At 41.6% G+C, this 23,302-nt stretch overlaps 1 protein-coding gene across 9 annotated transcripts in view; it reads left to right on the forward strand.

Annotated features, from left to right (window-relative positions):
- The window catches only part of dennd4c (DENN/MADD domain containing 4C), a 234,982-nt gene that overhangs the window by 79,510 nt on the left and 132,170 nt on the right, over window positions 1-23,302 (forward strand). For all 9 annotated transcript variants that reach the window (XM_070880881.1, XM_070880910.1, XM_070880927.1 and 6 more), the window contains exon 3: window positions 17,222-17,474. In XM_070880881.1, the coding sequence (XP_070736982.1) occupies window positions 17,222-17,474 (253 nt within the window). The remainder of the gene's footprint in view (window positions 1-17,221; window positions 17,475-23,302) is intronic.

Below are 23,302 nucleotides of genomic sequence, written 5' to 3' on the forward strand. Positions count from 1 at the left end.
GTTAAGTGCGCCGAAAAAAGGGGTGGGACAAAATTGAACCCATGGTGTGGTGATGGATAAGTTGATATGCTAATTTCCTTTTTTTTTAAGGTCTTGATCTCAACTGTGCCCTTGAAGTATAGAGTGGAGGACAAACACTTTCAACAGGGAGATGTGATAGAGTCTGGGTTGTGCTCTCATGCCATTGCAGGCAATTACTTTCCAATGTTAATGCTGAGAGTGTGCCATGCACCTCAATCTGAATTGCTAAGTGTGTTCTATCTGACACATTGCTGCTTTTTGGAACCTTCAAAAAAAATTTTTCCAAAGTATCATGGGCCATGATATTTCCCAGATTATTTTCCCTTCGGTTTGCATTTATTCCTGTAACTTCAAGGCCCACTTAAATCCAACATTCATCTTTCTGGCTAACTGCCTCCTCACCAAAAAGCAAATAATTGTATTGCTGTTGTTGATGATCAAATCAAATTTGATTAGCTGCAGTTGTATTTCTGACTCCAACCTAGAATTGCAAATCTTGTAGATTGACTTTTGCGTCCATGCATGTATTGGCGCAGTTCAGTCTTGGTACTGTGCAGTTTATAATTATCAGTCAGGTGCCGGTTTGATTCCTTGTGCGATAAATTTTAAATTCGCTTCACCAAATTATTTTTTCTCTTCCCTTCAAGCTTTGCTCAGGACTTGGGAGCTCAAACTTCGAAAGAGACTCAGGAAATTACCCCGTTTTCATTGCAGAAAATTAGTTTAGGAGGGACAAGTCCTTAACCTGCTATGAAGCAGAGATAGAGATGAGACCAGGCAATTTAATATAGATTCTGTGCTAAACTGGAGCACACAAGTCCAAGTTTAATCAGCATCGTAGAGTAGAGCTGATGATTCTTTTTCTGGTTCCCTATCTTTAAGATTTTACAAACTCTTAAGTAGTCATCCTCCTTTCTCCTCTGGTTCACAACAATACGTTTCGAGTAAGCACGAGACTTCGTAGTGGAGTATATAGAGCACTTTATTGATGCACCGTAAAGGTGATCAGTCTTAATTGCATAGTGACTTTTTTGGTTTCTGTATCTTTGGAGTACACTCTGACAAACGGTTGAAAACCATGCTCCTTTATACACCGTGGCCCAGAAATTCCTCTCTGTCTTCCCGTGGGCAAAGCACTAAAGAATGCTCAGAAAATGCACATTTACCTGAAGCTGCTGGGCCCGCTCGAGATCCCGGTCCGGAAGCTTCTCGTGACTGCGCACCGCAGCAAGTTCACGGGATGTCCGCAGGGGTCACGTGGGCCTGGACATTCAATCACAGACAAGTATTTTCTCATTCATAGTAATGGGTGATTCGCAAATCCAAATCTCCTACAACTATGAATGAGAAACACCCCAATGCGCGTGCACACTACATAAAACATTTTTTTTTAAACACCTTACATAAATACACCAATAGAAATTAAAGTTGTTACTTTTTAAGTTTGAAGTGTGTTTTAAAACACTCATGCCTGTAAAAGTAGGCTATACGGCTGCTTTTATCAGGCACAAGAGTTTTAACATAGAAACAAAGAAAATAGGTGCAGGAGTAGGCCCTTCGAGCCTGCACCGCCATTCAATGAGTTCATGCAACTTCAGTACCCCATTCCTGCTTTCTCACCATACTCCTTGATCTCCCTAGTAGTAAGGACTACATCTAACTCCTTTTTGAATATATTTAGTGAATTGGCCTCAACAACTTCCTGTGGTAGAGAATTCCACAGGTTCACCACTCTCTGGGTGAAGAAGTTTCTCCTCTACTTTTTTTTTTTACTGAGTTACAAAAACCGGACAAATTCAGCTTTTGTTCTTTTCTAAAAGAAGTGTTTTTTTAAAACCGAGATGTGCATTTTCTAGAATCCCCTTAAACTTTCAGAATTTACCGAAGTAAAACGCCTGCATCCATTTTTATTTTAACATGTTGACATGCTTACATCATCAAGGACCAACTTTACAGGGTAAATTCAGAATCATTAGCCAGGCTTTTAACAAGGCTCTGATACAGGAGTGCAGTCTCACCGATTCCGCTCTCGTATTAAACGGAGAGCACCAAGCTTAATGCCCCAACGCACCGTTTCTTTTTGAGATGCTGACTTTCTGGTATGGTTTAAACTTCACAGCCCTTTCCTTTTTATTTTCAATATATCCAATGATCTTGATGTTGTGAGCAGGAGCACGAAGTGAAGTACCTGTACTCTTATGGGAAAAACAAATCCTTTCAAAGCAACAGATGCCTGTGGTTATACATTACCTGCCAGAGTTGGACCGAGGACAGGCACAAGGGCCCCAAGTTTCCACATGATTTGCTCCTGATTTTTAGGAGCAGCTGGTGTAGAACGGAGTATCTTAGAAATCGGAATTCTCGTCATTTAGTTTGCTCCAGTTCTAGTCAGAACAGTTTCACTTTGGAACAGAATTTATTTTTTCAAAAGGGGGCATGTCTGGCCACTTACACCTGTTTTCAAAGTTTGGTCAGTGAAAACTTACTCCAAACTAACTTAGAATGGAGTAAGTGTAGATTTTTGTACGCTCGAAAAAACCTTGTCTACACTTTAGAAAATCAGGCGTAGGTAACAAATCAGGCGTAGGGAATGGTCGGCGGGGGTGGGGGTGGGGTTTAAAGGGAAGTTTACAAACATTAAACACTTCAGTTTTACAAATAAAGAGCCATCATCAATAATAAATGATAAATACATCAATAAATCAACCAATAAATCAATCAAAAAAAAAAAAAAAACATTTTCTACTTACCGACTGCAGCACCGGGAGCCCTCCAACAGTGTGCTGGGAAGGTCCCCCCCCCCGGCCCAGTGTGTCTCTGTCAGTGTCTCTATCTCTCTGTGTGTGTGTGTGTGTGTCTCATTCTCTGTCTGTCAGTGTCTGTGTTTCTGACAGCGAGGGGAGGGGAGGGAGGAGGAGGAGGAAGGAGATGGTGGGGTGGGGGGGGGAGGAAGGAGATGGTGGAGTGGGGAGGGGGGAAGGAGATGGTGGGGGGGGGGGGGGGGAGCGGGAGTCGGGTCTGGTCCGGAGGCGGGAAGCGGGAGTCGGGTCGGGAGGAAGCAGGAGCTGGCCATGGGAGGAGCCTTAGTCATGCAGCCCCAGTGAGGCTATTCGGCCAGGGCTAGGGGCTGCGTGCTTCGGCCCCTTCCACACAGTTTTGGGCGCCTGGAGCTACTGCACATGCGCGCCCACTGTAGCGCTGTTTTCAGCGCAGGGACCTGGCTCCGCCCCCTACAGCTCCTGCTGCGCTGCGCCGAGGGCCAGAGGACCTGCAGGGAGGTGGAGAATCTGGAGGTTTTTTTTAGGCACACTTTGTGGCGCGAAAAACGGATGTCCAGGTCGGGACTGCGCCGTTCTTGGCGCGGCTTGAAACTTGGGCCCAAAGTGAGCAGTCACCAATCGATCCATTTACGTTGCCGTAGTACCCTGAAGCACACAGTTCGCAGTAATCACCCACTGTGTTGTCTCGACATCCCTGGTTTCACAATCACAAGCAGATCATCCTCACTCAGCAGGAGGGGGGAGGGGGCGGCTGGGGTAAGAATAATCCATTTAAATCAACTGAGCATGGTGTTAAGCAGCTAAATCTATACATAGAGGGTCATCACCCCTTTGTGAAAGATTAGGTCCCTTGCCTTTTGTGGTATATATCAATGATTTAGACTTGAATGTAGGGGGTATGATTAAGAAGTTTGCAGATGATACAAAAATCAGCTGTGTGGTTGATAATGAAGAAGAAAGCTGTAGACTGCAGGAAGATATCAATGAACTGGTCAGGTGGCCAGAATAATGGCAAACTTAATTCAATCCAGAGAAGTGTGAGGTAATGCATTTGGAGAGGGCTAACAAGGCAAGGGAATACACATTAAGTGGCAGGACACTGAGAAGTGTAGAGGAACAATGGGATCTTGGAGTGCATGTCCACAGATCCCTAAAAGTAGCACAACAGGTAGATAAGTTGTTTAAGAAGGCATACGGGGTACTTTCCTTTATCAGCAAAATAATAGAATAGAAGAGCAGGGGAGGTTATGCTTGAACTGAATAAAACTCTAGTTAGGCCACAGCTGGAGTACTGTGTGCAGCTCTGGTCACCACATTACAGGAAAAATGTGATTGCACAAGAAAGAGTACAGAGGAGATTTACAAGGATGTTGCCTGGACTGGAGAATTTTACCTATGAGGAAAGTTTGGATAGGCTGAGTTTGTTTTCTTTGAAACAGAGGAGACTGAGAGGTGACCTGATTGAGGTGTATAAAATCATGAGGGGCCTGGATAGAATGGATAGGAAGGACCTATTTCTCTTAACAGAGGGGTCAACAACCAAGGGGTATAGATTTAAAGTAATTGGTAGGAGGATTAGAGGGGATTTGAGGTGAAATGTTTTCATCCAGAGGGTGGTGGGGGTCTGGAACTTTTGAGGACATTTGCTGGGCAAGATATGCGTAAATCCCACAAACTCCAGCTTGACGGATCGGAAAAGCTGGTTTTCAGCGCATGCACATTGCGCGCTGAAAACCGGCTTTTCCGATGCCTTCCCGTGTCCGTAGGAACTTCGTATGGGCCCGGGACATTGGAATTTCTGGGCTCATATTTTGACTACATCAAAGGAAAATGTCATAGGTAAGCCCGTATAATGTATCCGTAAGACAAATGTCCTCCACCAGCCTGTCCTCACCGCACAGCACTGCGCTCCCCCCCGTCATCAAGATCCACGGCGCGCGGCCCTGGATACCGTGGACCACTTCCCACATCTCCGGAGCCTCCTATCAGCAAGAGCAGGCATAGGTGACAAGATCCAACACCGCCTCCAGTGCAGCCTTCAGCCGTCGAGGAAAAGTGTGTTTGACGACCAGGCCCTCAAAACTACCACCAAGCTCATGGTCTACAGTGCTGTAGTAATACCCACTCTCCTGTATGGCTCAGAGATGTAGACCATGTATAGCAGGCACCTCAAGTCGCTGGAGAAATATCACCAACGATGTCTCCGCAAGATCCTACAAATTCCCTGGGGGGGCAGGTGCACTAACATCAGCGTCCTCGTCCAGGCCAGCATTGAAGCACTGACCACACTCGATCAGCTGTATGTCTGGCAGGCCACATAGTTCACATGCCAGACACGAGACTCCCAAAGCAAGTACTCTACTCGGAACTCCTTCACTGAAAACAAACCAAAGGTGGGCAGCGGAAACGTTACAAGAACACCCTCAAAGCCGCCCTGATAAAGTGCGACATCCCCACTGACACCTGGGAGTCCCTGGCCCAAGACCGCCCTAAGTGGAGGAAGTGCATCCGGGAGGGCATTGAGCACCTCGAGTCTCATCGCAGAGAGCATGTAGAAATCAAGCGCAGGCAACGGAAAGAGCGTGCGGTAAACCAGTCCCACCCACCCCTTCCCTCAACGACTATCTGTCCCACCTGTCAGAGTCTGGCTCTCGTATTGGACTGTTCAGCCACCAAAGAACTCACTCCAGGAGTGGAAGCAAGTCTTCCTCGATTCCGAGGTTCTGCCTATGATGATGATGCATCTATTTCCAAAATCCTTAAACAGAATACACATTCCCCAAATCCTTTAAAAACAAACACTCCATATAAACAGTTTGCAATTGTTTCCTGCTCCCCCTACGTGAGACTTCCTGATTTAGCATTTGTTAGCAACTTTACCAAGTGCTAACTATCTAATGGATACCTACTACCCATGTTTATTAGCCTAAAACTAAACCATTCATGGGTGATGTGTAAACGGCTGTCTTTCTCTTTTCGCTTCGTTGCTTTTAATGTCGAATTACCCGCACACACTCAGTTGCAATAAAGGCCGGATCTTTATTTAGACATTCAGGCATTCACAAGCCAACAACTCTGCTTGCAAAGGCAGCTCTTCAAGAAATTGCACACCTTTCGAGATTTCAGTGTCTCTACAGTCCAAGTGTCTCTACAGTCCGTATGTGTGTGTGTCATCTTTATACTGAAAAAGCCTTTGTCTAAATACAAAGAATAAGAGTTCAATCATGATTAGCTGCTTTCTGAATCGATTAAAATATAGACTATTATTCCCACCGTAACAAGGTACTCAAATACTTAACATTGTTTAGTTCTAAGGTATGCAAATATTCTATTATTCCCACCGTAATGAAGTGCTCAAAAACTTCATTGTTTGTTTAACCAACAGATGTCATTAAATAGTAACAAAGGTACAATCAAATATTTAACATACAGAATTGTTTCTTTGCATAGTAGCAAAAGTTGCACTTGAATATTTAATATCCAGACAATGACCAGTTACTCATTTCAATGACTGGAAGGCACCACATTGTCTCACAGTCTCTTTTCGATCCAAACATCCAATCTTCCTGTTTGCTTAATCCAAACTTCAGACCGCGTGCTGAAGCAAAGAGTTCAGAAATGCGGGACTATGCTCCCACAGGTTACATTACTAACACTTATTCCATTATACAAGCACTTTACATCTCAGAAGACCAGCAATGAATTACTTTTGACACTCCAAAGACATGCCGTTTATATCTTGGAAAGCCTGTTGCTTTAAGATACAAAGAAATTCGACTGTTAACTGTTAACTCCCCAAGATGTCCAACATATATATCTCCAGGATGACCAACACATACGTGGAAAAAGACTGTCAACGAAACACTTAATGGCCCCAAATTTTATAGATCGCACTTTGGCAGAAATTACAACAGATTTATTCCAGGTTTTGCGCTGATCACGACGGAGATTTTCTGTACAGTCAGTTTGCCTACTGTAAAGAGAAAGTTGTAAAAGAAACATAAATGTAGTGCCGCCTGTTTGCCATTTGGGACTGGTGCAGCACCATTCTTGCGTTATAGCTACCCCGAAACTGACCAGGAAATTCTGGGCCAAGGTGTTTAACTTGTTCCAAAAAAAATTCAGGTGTGTGCGAACAGGATTGCAGCTTTTACGGATAATTGTGGATGGACATAATCAAATACTCACTAATGGCCATTAGACTGTTTAAATAGTTTATGTGCAGCAGTGATTGAGGAATTGCCATCTTTCAAAAACAACCATACACGATTGGATAGATGTGCTGTGACTTGCATTTGATTACTTTTACGGGTAAAGAAAATGTTTTTGAAGATTTACCTTGAGAATAAATAAATGGGGTCGCATTTATGATGGGGTAGATTGTATCTGATTTGTGGACTTGATGGGTAAAATGGCTGCCTTTTTACATGGGAACAGGAATAGGCTATTCAGCCCATCAAGCTTATTCTGCCATTATTAGATCATGGCTGATCTTTACCTCAGCTCCACTTGCACCCTTTTACCCATATCCCTTAATACCAATACATCCATCTATCTATCTCTCTATCTATCTCTCTATCTATCTCTCTATCTATCTCTCTATCTATCTCTCTATCTATCTCTCTATCTATCTCTCTATCTATCTCTCTATCTATCTATCTCTCTATCTATCTCTCTATCTATCTCTCTATCTATCTCTCTATCTATCTCTCTATCTATCTCTCTATCTATCTATCTCTCTATCTATCTCTTTATCTCTTTATCTCTTTATCTCTCTATCTCTCTATCTCTCTATCTCTCTATCTCTCTATCTCTCTATCTCTCTATCTCTCTATCTCTCTATCTCTCTATCTCTCTATCTCTCTATCTCTCTATCTCTCTGGCTGTCTAGCTGTCTATCTCTCCCCCGAAAATCCGAATTGCCATTCAACCCCAATCCTTTCAGGGAGCAAGTTCCACATTTACACTGCCATTCTTTGAAAAAGTGTATCCTGGTTACACTCCTGAACGGTCTAGCTCTATTTGTATTATGCCCTTCTTTGTTCTGGACACTCTTCCAGAGGAAATAATTTATCTGTACCTATCCTTTTGAATCCCTTAATCATTTTAAATAACTCAATTTAGATCTTCCCATAACCGTCTAAACTCCAGGGAATACAAGCCAAGTTTATGCAACCTGTAATAATTTAACCCTTTAAGCCCTGGTATCATTCTGGTGAATTTGCACTGTACCTCTTCTAAGGCCAATATATCTACCCTGAGGTTCGATATCCAAAACTGAACGCAGTACTCTGGTGGGTTATGACCATGGCTCTGTACAATTGAAGCATCGCATCCTCACTTGAATTCTAGCCCAAGATAAAGGCAAACATTCCATTCACCTCTTGGATTTCTTTTTGTACCTGTGCATTTGCTTTTAATGCTTTATGGCTGTGGACACTTAAATCCCCTTGCTCCTCCACAACTCCCTAGTCTCGCCCATTCAGAAAATATTTTGATTTGTCTTTCTCAGATTCAAAGTGGGTAACTTCACACTTCCCCACATTGAACTTCAGCTGCCGTAGTATTCCTCACTCACTTAGTATATGTCCCTTTGAAACTTCCTCCCATCTACTCAACTTATTGTGCTTCTTAATGATGCCATGTGAAAACTAGGATATGCAATTCCATTCCTTCATCAAAGTAATTATATATGGGGTAAAGCTGAACCCCCAGTACAGATTCCTGGGTAACACCACTTGTCACATACCACCAATCAGAGAATCAACCCTTTATATCTCTACTGTCTCCTAACTCAGCCTATATCACAAGGTTGCCTCCAACTACGCGCGCTTTCATTTTTGCTAATAACTTTGTGTGCAGATCCTGGAAATTTGTTTAGTATAAGTCTCATTATTTTTCCCATTGCTATTTCTTAACACACTTAATCCAATGAGTTTCTCCCAGTGATATTTTTAGCTTCATTTGTACTGCTCGTATTTTTTTGAGTCCTGTGCTTCATGTTATGCTGAATTCTTCAGTTGTTCAAAAATGTCATTTGGAATGGCAAAGCACAGTAACTGTATTCCAATAGAACTTTCTGTAAACCTTGAACATTTTGGTCTTGCAGTCAATGTTCTAGGTTTTGTTTCTGTTGGCTTCAGTGCTCCAAAAAGGAATATACATTGGGAAAACAATTGCAAGCTGATGTTTAGAATGTTCAGACTTACTATTGATTATTCGAATGTATGATTTGTATTTTTGCTGAGTAACACTTGTGTAAGTACTGCTTACACTGCATTATAATAATTTGGCGACAGCAACTTACTTGCACCATGACTTCCCATTTGCCAAAATGTAATACAGGTTTGATCTCCAAAATCTGGAGTTCCAGAATGTTCTGGAATCCGTGGCGGGGCCGTTCGGAAACCGGAAAACATTCCGATATCCGGACTTCCCCTAGCTCGGCGAACAGACTTCGCCCCACCCCGGCTGCCCTCCCTCGGCTGCCCAACCCCACCTACCTCGGGTCAGACAAGGAACTCCTCCACGGCGGTGGGGCCCGCCCGAACACTTTGGCGGCTTGGCCCCGCCCGACGACCTCATTGACCCGAACAGCTCCTCGGCGAGCACCCGCCCCCCCCCCCTTCTGACGTTCTGAAATCCGGAAATACCTGAACCTGGGCTTGGGTGTTTTTCCGGATTCGTGAAGTCAGAAACACGTTCCGAAGTCCAGAAAAACCCGAAAACCGGCTTGGCCTCCGTCCCGAGGTTGCCGGATTTGGGAGGTCAAACCTGTAACGGAAAAGGTTTTCTGCCTCTGATGACCTGCGTTAAGAGCCAGTAGTTTGTTTCAAAAAGGGCCACATTACAACAAAAGCCTAAAGGGACAAAGTGTGTTAAAAAGACAAGCCTGAAGGCTCTGTGCCTCAATGCGAGGAGTATTCGTAATAAGGTGGACGAATTAACTGCTGGGACTGGACAGGTTAGATGCAGGAAGAATGTTCCTGATGTTGGGGGAGTCAGAACCAGGGGTCACAGTCTAAGCATAAGGAGTAAGCCATTTTGGACTGAGATGAGGAGAAACTTCTTCACTCGGAGTTGTTAACCTGTGGAATTCTCTACCGCAGAGAGTTGTTGATGCCAGTTCATTGGATATATTCAAGAGGGAGTTAGATATTGCCCTTACGGCTAAAGGGATCAAGGGGTATGGAGAGAAAGCAGGAAAGGGGTACTGAGGTGAATGATCAGCCATGATCTTATTGAATGGTGGTGCAAGCTCGAAGGGCCGAATGGCCTACTCCTGCACCTATTTTCTATGTTTCTGTTTCAAGGTAGAAACATACATTGCGGTGAAATGCCAAGAACTGCTTTCTCTACATCCTGAAACTCGCTGCTGACTGTGCATTACCTACCTAATTGCGTACAATTAGTTGTAAAAAAGAAAACCAGGAGGATTGCGCGTAGAACCATGTGGCCTGCTTGTCCCGAGTAGAAACTACGTGTTTATGTATTTCATATTAATAACTGCAATATCACTAGTTTTTACAGGTGTGCATTATAATTTAATTATTTTCAAAAGGAAGCATTTCTGACATAATAAAAAAGGTACAAGTATAATGGTGCCTATTTATGATATGAAGTACTAATTATTTTGTTTTTAAGATGACGTGCAGTCTGTTGTCGCCCAATCCATTCTACTTAGAAGTAATGCGAATTTTTCAACTACGGGTAATTTCTTCACTGAGGATTGTGAATCTTTGGAATTTTCTACCCTGTGCTGAGTTGTTGGATATATTCAAGGCTGAGATAGATTTTTGGATTCTAGGGGAATCAAAGGATATGGGGATTGGGCAGGAAAGTGGAGTTGAGGTCGAAGATCAGCCATGAACTCATTGAATGGCGGTGCAGGCTCTAAGGGCCAAATGGCCTACTCCTGCACCTATTTTCTATGTTTCGATGATCTTATTGAACACTGGAGCAGGCTTGAGGGGCCTTGTGACCTGCTCCTAATTCTTCTTATTAAGTATAGCTCAGCTCTCCTTTAAAGACTTTAGGAACTTTGCTTTGCAGACTACTTGCACATAGAGGTGTGCTACTTTTTTTATAAAGCCTCTGGATTAAGAAAATCTCTCGTTATCTCAAACTAAATTCTTAATGCATTTCAAATGCCTACATTTTTTTTTATAAGCATAACCTTTGCAGCTGATTTGAGTGCCATTAGCAATTTTCCGGGCATCTTGTTGGCACAAACATCCTTGATGACATTGTCGAGAAGAAAGCTCTCTACAAAACTGTTTCCTGGCCACTGATTGCATCCCAATCCCTGCCTGCACACTTAACCTGAGTCCAGTGTCCAACTTTGGCATCCTGTTTAACGCTGAGCTGAGCTTGAAACAGTGGCTCAAAAATTGCGGCCTCTCCGTGTGTACGATGTGCACATGCACCCGAAGAGGCCTCACAAATGTGCTGCAAGCTCCCCGGGAGAAGGACATTCACAGGCGGAGATTTAGGCTATTTGCCCAACTCTTGCCCAGCGAATGTCCTTAAAATTCTTGTGCAAGGTAAAAGAAGGCATACAGCTTACTTTTAAAACATAGTAAAATTAAATTTTTATCACTTTTTTATATTAACCCTGTCAATTAAGGCAAGTTTATTTTTAACGCTATTAAAACTTTTTTGAAAGCATTTTTTTCTAAAACATTTAATTAAATTCATTTTAATTTTAAATGAGGTGGGTTTTTTTGTTGTATGTGTGTTTTTGGGGGTATTCTCATTGATAGTAATGGCAGCTCGTATAAATGGTACTCCCATTATTATTGTGATTTGGTGGGCCATGCCCAGGTGATCCCAGGTTGCGCTTACGTTCCTGGGATCTGTGTGCCCATACACTGGGCTGCGCATCTAGACCTCAGACCGCAAATCTACATTCCTCCGGGACCACCAGGTACTTTCAGAAAAAAGATTTCAGTCGGAGGGGTCCGCCTGCAGGAAGCCTCCGACTGCAATTTTTGGCCCATCGTATTCTTGCCACAACCAAATTTACCTTCCTGAAATTGCCTTCCTCAGTATCTCGATCACCCTTGCTGTCACTGAAACTCAGCTGTATCTTTGTCATCTCTCCACTTTACTTCTCCAGTGCTCTCATTACCGTCTATGCTTTCCCAATGCATACTCCACATAGTGCAATTCTGTTGCTCACATTCTGTCCACTAAGTCCTGCTCATTCATTACCCCTGGCCCTGTTGATCTCCACTGGCTTGCCATCCCAAGCACATCTGTTTCAAAATCTTTTTTGTTTTGTACCGATCCCTCCATGGCTTTGTGCACTCTACTGTTGCAACTTTCTTCAGCCGCACACCTTGGTTTACAGCCTTCACTATTCCTACCCTGATTCACTTTGTTCCCATCTCCCTCTGTTTCCTGGTACGCATTACATGGCCAAAGTCTTTGCTTCCATCCTTTTCAGCCGATTTCTATTATTGTCCTGAAATGGAAAATTTTCTTTGGTATATCCAGCTTTTTAGATGGACAATGTGTCTTTAATTGAATGAGACAGTCTAGACTCACTCTCTCTTTTGGTGTTTGAAGTAGCCAAATACACTGTTCAGAGAATGTCCGCAGATACAACCAGAGCCGAGCTGGCTACAGGAGAGCAGACAAGGTGTTTGATATCCAAGTCAGCCAGTATACTTGCATTTGGTTCAAAGGAAGATAGATGAATTATTGATGCTGTGAAAGACACTTGTATTTGAATCTCCAGCCACAGTCAAATATAGAGAATGGCTTTTCTGGTGATCAGCTGTCAAAAATTAATGAACCCATCAAACAGCTGGAGAAGTAGTTTTCACGTCTTATCTTAAGAGTCAAAAATGGTTAATGGGCTCCCCACATCGTCTCGTGCAAAATACTTTGGTGAAAGGTATGGCGTGCTATCCAATTCATGTCCTACATAAGGTTGGAAGTTTTTGTGATGCAAGCCTGCCATAGAAATTGCCTTTCTTTTCTCTGTGCTCCAAAACCTCAGTGTAAAGAAACCGCTGCAAGAGAGGTAAAGGCAGTAAACCAATTTTGCTTATTTTCTTCTGGGGGAGGGGGAAGAAAAAAACGCCTCAACTTTGTGAACTTGACAAGAATCTACCTTGGTAGACTGGCCTTCCAAATTTTGGCCATGTTTCTTCCCCCTCAAAGACTGGTGTCCAATTTTGTTTACAAGATACTGGCAGATTGCCAACACCCAAGAGGCTATTCTTTGTGTGACCCTGGACAGTTGATTTTGGCCAGCTATTTGACAATGTTGGGCATTATAGATGAGTACAATCCTGTCTTATCTGAAGACTGTGCACATGCACTTCTAGTGGGTCACTATGACAATCGGGATCAATAATTCTGAGAGGCTTTTTATTCTCTTCCCGAGCAACAGATGTTGGGACCAATTGTAGGCTGATAGCCAATTCAGACAGATCCAGGAATCAAATGTTTTACCCTCTGGTTTATGTGGCTTAGTGCAGCATTGAGAAGTGCCTTTACTAAATATTCTGTGGAGAAGTTGGTATGCTGGTTGGGGGTGGGGATGAAAATAAGAGTTGTATTTACACCTCAGAAGTTGTGAATGCATCACTGAGAAATATGAGAATCTAGTTTGTGTGCAACTGCAGCTATAAAATATACATTTACCTGGTGTAGAGATGTAAGATTTTAGTTTTGTGGATTAAGTTGATACATTGAACATTGGCAGGAAACTAAACGTAACTGATTTATGTAAGATTTTTTAAATATTTTAATGAATTAATTTAGAAATAGCTCCCTTTCAGACTAAAGTGGTATTCTTCTGGCTTGTTAATGATATAATATGTATAATTTCTTGTCTGGTATATTTCAGAGGCTTCATGTCAAAATGTGGCCCCTGAATCATTGCATCTGAGGTCTTAGGATGTCACTAGTCTAGGGGTAAAAACAGTGCTTGGTTGAAGTGAGGACTATTTGTTAAATTACTAATGCCCAATTGACGAAACATGAATGAATTAACAGTAGTTTGCTTCAGTCATTAAGTACCAGTGAGGGATGGTTATGCAGCAATCCAATTGCCCAATGTTTTTCCTTAGTTACCAATTCTAGCCTGGGAAATAACAAACGCCCAATAAACTGGTTCAAATTTTTAGAACTTTGATTTGCCATCTTTTTGATCTACTTTGAATTGTACCAATTTAAGTAATGCTTGCAAGAAATTCACAAAACTAAACAGTTCAGGCCAACGTGCTTGTTCTTAAAGTTGCTTGTACAGTGTTGTGTATATCAAACTTTTTATCGCAGAGGACCACTACCATCTTGGGAGCCTAGGGCTCAATCTAGAGTGTTTGATTCGAGCTTCAGTTACTAATTGGCTACAGGGCTTCAGAGTGTAAGTTAAGGCTCCCTCGCATTTAAAGACACAGCAAGTTTGTCCATTCACAGTCTACATGCCAACAGACTTGCTGTTTGTAAGCTCCCCTGTCAAGAAATGAAAAAAGTACTCGAGACTGATGGCACTGAAGTTCAGAGATTATTAGCATTGTTTTGAAGCAGACAAGATTTTTTTTTGTATCAAAATCTTAAAATGAATTTTATCTGGGGTAATTTGACAGTAAAATAATATTATGAACTACATACAAGAGGATTATTGTATATTTCAGAGACTGCCTCCTGCCATTCCTCTGGACACTCTTTTAGGAATAACATTCATTTGTTTTTTTTAAACTCCCAATATGCAGGCCTAAGTATCTGTGGCCTGTATGCAAGCGCTCACTACAGTCTTGTAAACCTGAAGAGAAATGGAACACACTGCTATTTCACTACCATGCCCGATACCACTTCACTGGGCAGAAGAATTATGCATCCATATAATCCTGAATGCCCCTCCCTCCCCGGCTCCCAAACCCTTCCTCCCAAGAGCAGGCTGTTTTACCCCATGTCACCTACTGAATAATTGATGGAATGTGTATTATTTCATGATTTATTTACATTGAGTAAAGAAAAAATACTTGCTTCACTGTCTCTGAGCCCATCATTGCCAAGCAAGCTTTTTTATTCATTCATGGGATATGGGCGTTTATTGCCCATCCCTAATTTCCCTTGAGAAGGTGGTGAGCCGCAGCCTTGAACTGCTGCAGTCTGTGTGGTGAAGGTAATCCCATGGTGCTGTTAGATTGGGAGTGCCAGGATTTTGAACCGGCCATGACTAAGGAATGAGGATACATTTCCAAGTCAGGGTGGTGTGTGACTTGGAGGTGGTGATGTTCCCATGTGTCGGTTTCCTTTGTCCTTCTAGGTGGTAGTGGTCGAAGGTTTGGGAGGTGGTACACACTGCAGACACGTTACACCTTGATGCATCCATGCACTCTTCCTAGAAGTGGAAAAATGTCGTGACTTCATAAGTGGGGGGAATAAGCATTCCAAGCTCATGTCTCAAATTTTATATTGTGCTTTCTATGACTTGCTATTTGCATTAAAGATACTTTGGATTTAAGGTTTTCAAGGAAGTTCATCTGGCAGGATTGTTGAATAAATATTTGAATTACAAATTTCACCAAAGATTTCAAAGTAGGTTTGCATTTGGTTATTGTGCTGCAGTAAATGTTTTTTGGCCTGTCTCTAAGTTAAATTTTTCTTTCCAATTTCTCCCCACTCGTGAAGACCTTATCCCCTCGGGGTATAGTTCCACGAGAGCCAGTCCTCTGCAGTAAAGCAAGATCCTTGTGCTCATATTGCACTTTTCATAACCCTCAGAACTTCCTGAAGTGCTTCACAGCTGATGATTTACTCCTGACCTGTTGATCTAGTTACTTTATTGGCCCACTTATCAGCCAAATTGTGTGCAGCAAGCTCCCATAAATGGCAATAAGATGAATTAATCAGTTAGACTGCTGTTGGTGTTAATTGATGGAAGAGTGTTTGACCCCAGAGCCTTCTGATTTCAGACAAGTGTGCCAGCTCTGAGCCAAGCTGATGGTTGGAGCACTCTTGCCTCTGAAGTAGCTGTGTGAGTCAGCAGGATATTCACCTGTCGGGAGGTTTCAGAGCACAGCCTGATCTTGTCTGCCCCTGAAAACAGCACATGGACAATTCCAGCAGTTGTTGCTAAATAGTGATCAGGCGCACACACTGAATTAGACTTCCTACTTCTGAACATGAGTGCTAAGGGTAATTGTAATGCTCTGACTGCTGCCCAGCTGAGCTCAGCGAGTTGTTCCTTAGCCATTGACTCACTTCCTCTTCCTGACCAGTGACTGAAGCTGAACCAGTTGTTTGCAACCTTGATGTTTTATTTGACCCCAAGCTGAGCTTCCGACCCCATATCCTCTCCAGTGCAAAGACCATTTACTTCCACTTCTGTAGCATTGTCCGTCTCTGCCCCTGTCTCAGCTTCTATGCTGCTGAAATCCTCATCCATGCCTTTGTTACCTCAAGACTTGAATAATATGACAATGCTAAGACTAGACAATACTCCCCTGGACAGCTTCCCACCCTTCATAAACTTGAACTCATCCAAAATTCTGATCATATCCTAACTCGCACCAAGTTCCGTTCATCCATCACCTCTGTTATTTGACCCGAGAGCATGTTGGTTACAAAGTATTTAACGGTTACTGCTTCACACTAGTATTATGTGAAATTTCAGGAAGCTGGTAGTTTTGTTCACCCATTTATTCCTGTGAGCTACGCTAGAGCTGATTATGTTTTAGATCCATATGCTCTTCTGCAGTGACTTGCATCAGTGATAAAAGACAAGAACAAAAAGTGTTGTGTTGGGGAGATTTTCTGAAGATTCTCCTTGACTGTAGTCTGCCTAGTGTTGTAATGTTTGGAAATGTTTAGGACATTATTTAACCTTGTTTTTTTTACTTGATATTTTGAGCGTTTAATCCTTTCCACTTTTTAAATAGCATATCGAAGTACAAAACAGCTCTCTTGTGCTTGATGTACATCCACAAATGGTTGCGATTACTTTATGGCAGCACTTGCATATCCATAAGGTTCTTTGACCTCCCTCAAATGAAATTAAAGCACACTTGAATATTGACTGCATGCAAGTTCAAGTCAATCTGATATCAAATTGTTTTCTGTGCATTAAGTGAGAATGTTTTTGGAGGACACAAGTTACACTTGACTTTAATATGGAATTGAATCTATAGTTAATTTTAAGCTAAAATTTTGCATTTGAGCATTATCATTCTCTATCATCTGCGATCTTTTCCAAAAATTATGAGCAATGATCTTTAATGCTGATCCTTCTCTTCAATTAGCTCAATTCAGGTATGATTATTAATTTAGAGCGCATTGTCTGTTCTTGCTGGCAAGACTGAAAGTGGAGAATCGCAATGTGTGCTTTTAATTTTGTTCCAGATGCTCAATGCTTGAAGCCAAACACAATGGTGGAATAATTATAATCTTTCTCATCTTAGGGTTTTATATGAGGGGAAGGAACGTCTAATTCCAGGCTGTGAAATCTTACAAGCAACTCCTTTTGGCCGTTGTGCCAATGTTAACAACAGTTCAGCCACCTCTCAGAGAATCTTCATTACCCATCGGAGGGCTCCGTTGAACCGACCTCAGAATTCTTTGGCTGTGACAGACATCTGTGTTATTGTTACCAGTAAAGGAGAAACTCCACCCCACACTTTCTGTAAAGTAGACAAGAACTTAAACTGTGGCATGGTAAGGATAATCTTTGCAGTTTTCTGCATTACAGTATCTGAAACAGTAATGAAATTGATACAGCGCCTGTAGTTATTTCATGGCAATGTGTTTTGCAGATTAACTACATGTGAAGTTCTGTTTGGAAGATCTTCAATGATTTGGTTGCTGTTCTATACCTTTGCTTTTGTTGGAGAACCTTGCATTAATATATAATTTATTTTTTAAGGTCAGCGGAAGTGTACTGTCTCCATGAGACTTAAAGCTGCATAGGAGGTTGTGGACATAAACTAGAATCCCACTAGTTCCTCACATGTAGCAATGTCCTTTTTTAAATACATTTAGTACTTGTATTTTTAGCTTAAAGAGTTCAGGCTGTAATCTAAAAGTGTAACCGAATTGTCGTTTTCCTGAGTTATTTATGAAATCTAAACCAAACCTGATTAAAGATCACATTGTGTATTTAGTTCAGTCATTGGAATACTCTAATAATGGACTTTTACACTATTTGAAGATGTCATTGTCAATAAATATGTGCCGCATTTTGTAAGGGCGACAATTAATGGAACTATTTCATTTTGCAACATTCTCTTCATTCTAAACCCACACTGCAGTATAATAGCTCAGTTTGCAGTCGAAAATGAGCGAATACACAGTAGGTTCAACTTACTTTATAAAACAAAAAGCATCCTGTTAAATCTGACGTTTTTCGGCTCTCCTCTGATTAATCTTGTGCAGCAAAGGCCACTCCCATATATAAGCTCTTGCTCTCTACAAACAAGATTGTAATCATACATGCACGAGAAGTAAAACAGAAAAGTCTTGTTGCTGTAATTTCACATAATGGATATGATTTAACTTGGACGAGAACATTTATTCTTCCAATTCGATGATGATTTAGGCTATATATTAGGGTACTTGTTTGTTTAAAGTCAGTTGTGATAATACATCAGCATGTACTTTTTCATGAGCTTAACTTTTTTGTCATCTCCGACAAAATGAAAAGACATGACGCTTTGCTAATTCTACTGATAATGCTAAGCCAGATCAGCATCTGCAACACAAAATTTATACATGAGGTCTTGTATGCCCACTGTGGGCACTCTCACCAACTGTATATGAGCTGCAGTCCAGTGATATGAGCAGAATTGGGAGCCTGTTGCTTGGGGGGGGGTTTACCTGTTGTACACTTTTAAATCAGCCATGATCTTGTTGAATGGCTGAGCAGGCTCGAGGGGCTCGATGGCCTACTCCTGTTCCTAATTCTTATGTTTTTATGTTCTTATAAACTGATAACTTTTCATTTCTTTAATGTGGATGTGTTTGAAAACTTACTGACTGCTTCTGTTCCTGAGCAGATTAAATGTGATGTAGATTGAGCACCTTGCGTTACTGTATGCTAGAATTGTTTAAACAAAGGCTAGGCATTAAAGACTTTCGGTGTGGGGAGGGTGGAGTAAGCAAATTTTATCTATGAATAAATTGTTGTATCCTGTAATTGTGAAGCCTAAAGAAATGAAGCTACATTTTCAACAATCGAAGTATCCTGTACTAACTATTGCTGTAAACACGAATTCCAGAACATAATGATCCTTGCATATAGTAGCTTGAAAACATGTACAAGTTTGTTCATTTACACAGCTTCTGCTGAGATCTTTGTACTGAAATGTATTGTGGTAGATAAGTAGAACAAAGAACTGTATAGAAGCTTCCTTTCTCTTTCCAAGCACGAGTTGACTTTTTGGGGGAAACCTGTTACTCTACAACTATTCTTTCACCAGCTGCAAACTTTAATATATCAGTGGTATTGATGACAAAAAAAACTTGAATGCTAACTTGTTGAACCAATTTAATACTTCATATCGGATTTCTTTTCAACCAAACTTGAGGAAATAGTTTTCATGTACCCCATTCCTCTCCATGTAGTTAAAACAAAACTGCTACCTGTTCTCAAAGATCTACATTAAGCAGCGAATAGATTAAATGGGTTACTGCGTCAATCCAGGATAAGTTACTAGGAAGCTTGTTAATCTGCTCTCACGCGGAGAGCTCTCTGCTGATGTATTTGCAGAATGGTTCTCCTGCAGCTGTTAAAGCCAGAATCTTGGGTTTTCAGTAAGCTGTTGGCAAGTGATTCAGCATGCAATTAACCCTGACCGCTGGGAGAATAAATTCAGAAATTTATAGGAGCATTCGGACTACATCTATAGAGAGCTAAAGCTCAATTTATTTTATATTTGGAAATGCTTCTAAACACAAGACTGTCTTTGTTTTTAAATGCTGTTGCTGAAAAGCCAGATGCCAAAGCTTAAGAGGTCAGGGTGATAAATAAACAGATAACCAGAGGAAGCCATAAAGTAGCTGACTTAATTGTATGTCATACTACTTGCCACACTGCACGCTTAAATTTTGGAGAAGTTTCCATGTTGGAAAACCTGATTTGGTTTTTGAGGAATAGTGTAAAAATTGGTAATTACCTTTTTTAGTTATTAACTATCCTCAGGTGAAATAAGAATGAATGAATGGTTTTCAAACTAAGCTGCACGTGGTTCTGATTCTGAATATAGTTTGGTGATGTAACAATTCAAATTGAGACAAATTGGGCATTGCACAGTAAAGCATAGATATAAATGATAAATGTTGAAAAATATTTTTAACCTAGTTGTGGGCCTTGCTTGGAACTTCAGCTAATTTTTTCGCTAAACTATTTGCATTGCAAGCACTTCTTTCACATTCCATGCCCAAAAGTGAAAGTGATTTGACCAACTGGTCAGTGTTGCGTTCATGTGGATTGTCTGTGTGTGACTTCAGAGGGCATGCATGTAGATTTGTGCAATGGGCAGACAGGTGGCAATTGCAATTTTATGCCAAGAAGTGTGAAGTAATACATTTTGAGAGGGCGACGAGAAATAGGAACAAACATTTTAATGCTAAGATGCTAAATGATTTGAATTAAGTGTTCAAATATTTATTTACAAAAAATTCCAAGTTCGTGTAAACCCAACTTTGGGTTTAAAAATAGAGACACAGAGCACGAACAAGGATGTGATAAATTTGTACACGGCATGGGTTAGGTCACTTTTGGAGCACCCTGTGCAATTTTGAATGCTCCACTACAGAAAGGACATTAAATTTATAGTGTGTACAACCAGAATGATGTATGTGAAACCAAAGCTATGTGCAGAGGTTTGAGATACTGGGACTTTATCCACTGAAACAGCAATGGCAAAGATGAGATTAGTAAAGGTTTTTAAAATTATGAAGCATCTTGATGGTGTATAGGGAAAGACTATTTTCTCCTGGTTAGAGAATTGATAACTAAGGGTCATCAATTTAAAATTGTCACTGAGTTAGGAGAGAGGCTAGGAGCCATTTCTTTTAAAGTTGGAGCATGGAATGCTTTGCATTCAGTTGAAGCAGGAACGTTGCACAAAGGAAAAGTGGTTAGATATTTGAAGCGGAGGAAGAAACGGAGGGTAGTGGGATTATTTTCGATTGCTTTAGAAAACGCTGACGACAGAGCCGGCTGCCGCTGTTGTAAAATGTTATAGTTCTGTTATGTCGGAAAACTTAATACCTCAAAGAGCACCGCTGATACCCAAATGGGATCTTGATTTGATCTTACACAAATTAATAGACCTCCTTTCAAACTTCTGGCGTCTGTGATTTGAAATGTGTCACAGAATGCTACGTTAGCTGTGTGTGTGGAGCATTGGGAAGATCCAAATATCCTGGTCTTTTTAGCTTCATAATTTGGAGTGTTGCATTGAATATACAGGTTTCCTCCCAAAGTTTGTATAGCGTCGAGAATCCAGAAGGTTCAAGACCGATGCGGCTCTGGATTCTGTGTATTTCCGAACTTTGGGACACCTTTATGACGTCCTGAATCCGAAATCGCCCGAGCTCAGGTTCATGTATTTCCGGACTTCGGAATGTCTTTCTGACGTCTGGAGTCCAGAAACGCCGAGATGGAGGGGGGGGGGGTGGGGGAAAGAGAGAGGTCGGCGGCAGCCTGAGGCGGAGAGGGAAGAGGTCGGCGGGGGTCCGGATTCCAGAACTCCGGATTTTCGCGGCTGCACTTGTATATTGTTTTCATTTAGGTTAAAGAATACTCCCTCATATCAGGTAGAAAAAACACTTCCACTGTGAATATGCCTATAGTTGACCGACTGATGGATTGGATGTTGCCCACTCTCATTAAGTGGTCAACATCCAATCCATCGGTCAGTCAACTCATTTTTTTCTTAGACTCCCAAGTACTTGGTAAGCTGGTAACTGACCCAGTAGCTGGCTGTTTTATTAGTTAAGGGAGCTGCTCCTCTATTTCTGGCTCCATTTCAGTCTGATGTTCCTAATCCTTGGCCACCCAATGCAGAGTGAGCAAGTCAGAGGACCACCTTGTGGGTCTGCTCCTGGACCTGAACAACGTGGCCATCTTTTGGTCCAAGAATAACATGGTCTGGTGGGGGTCTCTTTGTCTATCTGCCTTTCTTTAGCACCTGGTACACTTGAGGTCTTCCACAACTGGTGGGCACTGCCAGGACTGGAGTGTTTTGTGGACACCAAGAATAATAACAGTTTCTCTTTGTTTTGTTCAAATTTACTAAAGAAAAAGAAGAAAAAATGAGCTTGCTTTGGTGGCTTATGATATGTATTCTGTAATGCTCTGATTGCTGGTAGAAAACCCAGCCGTTCAGTGAAAAGTTATTTGGCTATTTGGTGAAAATCCAAGACCATTTACCATCAATTAACCTAAAGTAAAGCAGCTACCTAGAGTAATGAACAACAGAAATCTTTTTCCAGAGATAACACTACTTTGAGTTTAGAGGTCTTTCTCCATTTGAATCCTTTATGCCAGAAGCACAGGAAGTTTTATGTTTTCCGTGGCTGATTTATGTCGTCATCAATCTTCAACTCAAAATGTCTAACAGTGTAACTCACTGAAGGAATAAAAACATTTTATATGAAAGGTGGTTTGGGACCCGACAAGATCTGCATGAAGACTTAAAGGAAATCATATAGTTTAGAAGATGGGCTTCCGACCACACATCTGCGCCATCACCAAGAGTCCATCTCTGGAGCATCGCCCAACTGTGTCACTGCTGCTGAAACCCTCATCGTATCAGCCTTACAGCCTTCCTAGACATTTGTGCTCCCCCAATTCTGGCCCCTGGAACATTTCTGATTTTAATCGCTCCACCATTGGTGGTTGTGCCTTCAGCTCTGGAATTCCCTCCCTACCTATCTTTTTTCCTTTGAGACCTTTCTGACCAAGTTTTTGGTCATCTGCCCGAATATCTCCTTATGTGGTTCTGTCAGATTTTGTTTGATGCTCCTGTGAAGCACGTGGGAACTTTTACTACCTTAAATGCGCTATAGTAACAGTAGTACACAAATCTTAAAAGAATCACAATACATAAGACCAATTCTACTGTTGGTCACTGACAAAAATGAAGGTTTTTTTCTTGTATTGACTTGGTATCTGACCCGTTAAACTCTCGTGCATTGTGACTGGATTTAAAAGCCAGCTGTGACCAGAATCTTGTACTAAGCCTAACTCGCTCCAAGTGCTTGAGGTTTAGGTCAATTGTCTGTAAATTTGAGGGAAGAGCCTATGAATTATCCCATTATGTTGTTTTTCAATGTGGCTGACTATCTGGAAAGTCTTAGTAACTGTTTTTGGGAGTTGTAACTGTAGCTGTTCCAATCTTGAATAGTTCAAGATGGCATCAGCTTCTGTAGTGGTATGAAATATAAGAAAATAAATACAGAGGGCCCAAGTTTCGGCCTCAGTTGCTCCTGATTTTTTGGAGCAACTGGTGTAGAACAGAGTATCTTAGAAATTCAAA

This window comes from Pristiophorus japonicus, chromosome 1 (assembly GCF_044704955.1).
Source record: "Pristiophorus japonicus isolate sPriJap1 chromosome 1, sPriJap1.hap1, whole genome shotgun sequence".
Taxonomy (NCBI): domain Eukaryota; kingdom Metazoa; phylum Chordata; class Chondrichthyes; family Pristiophoridae; genus Pristiophorus; species Pristiophorus japonicus.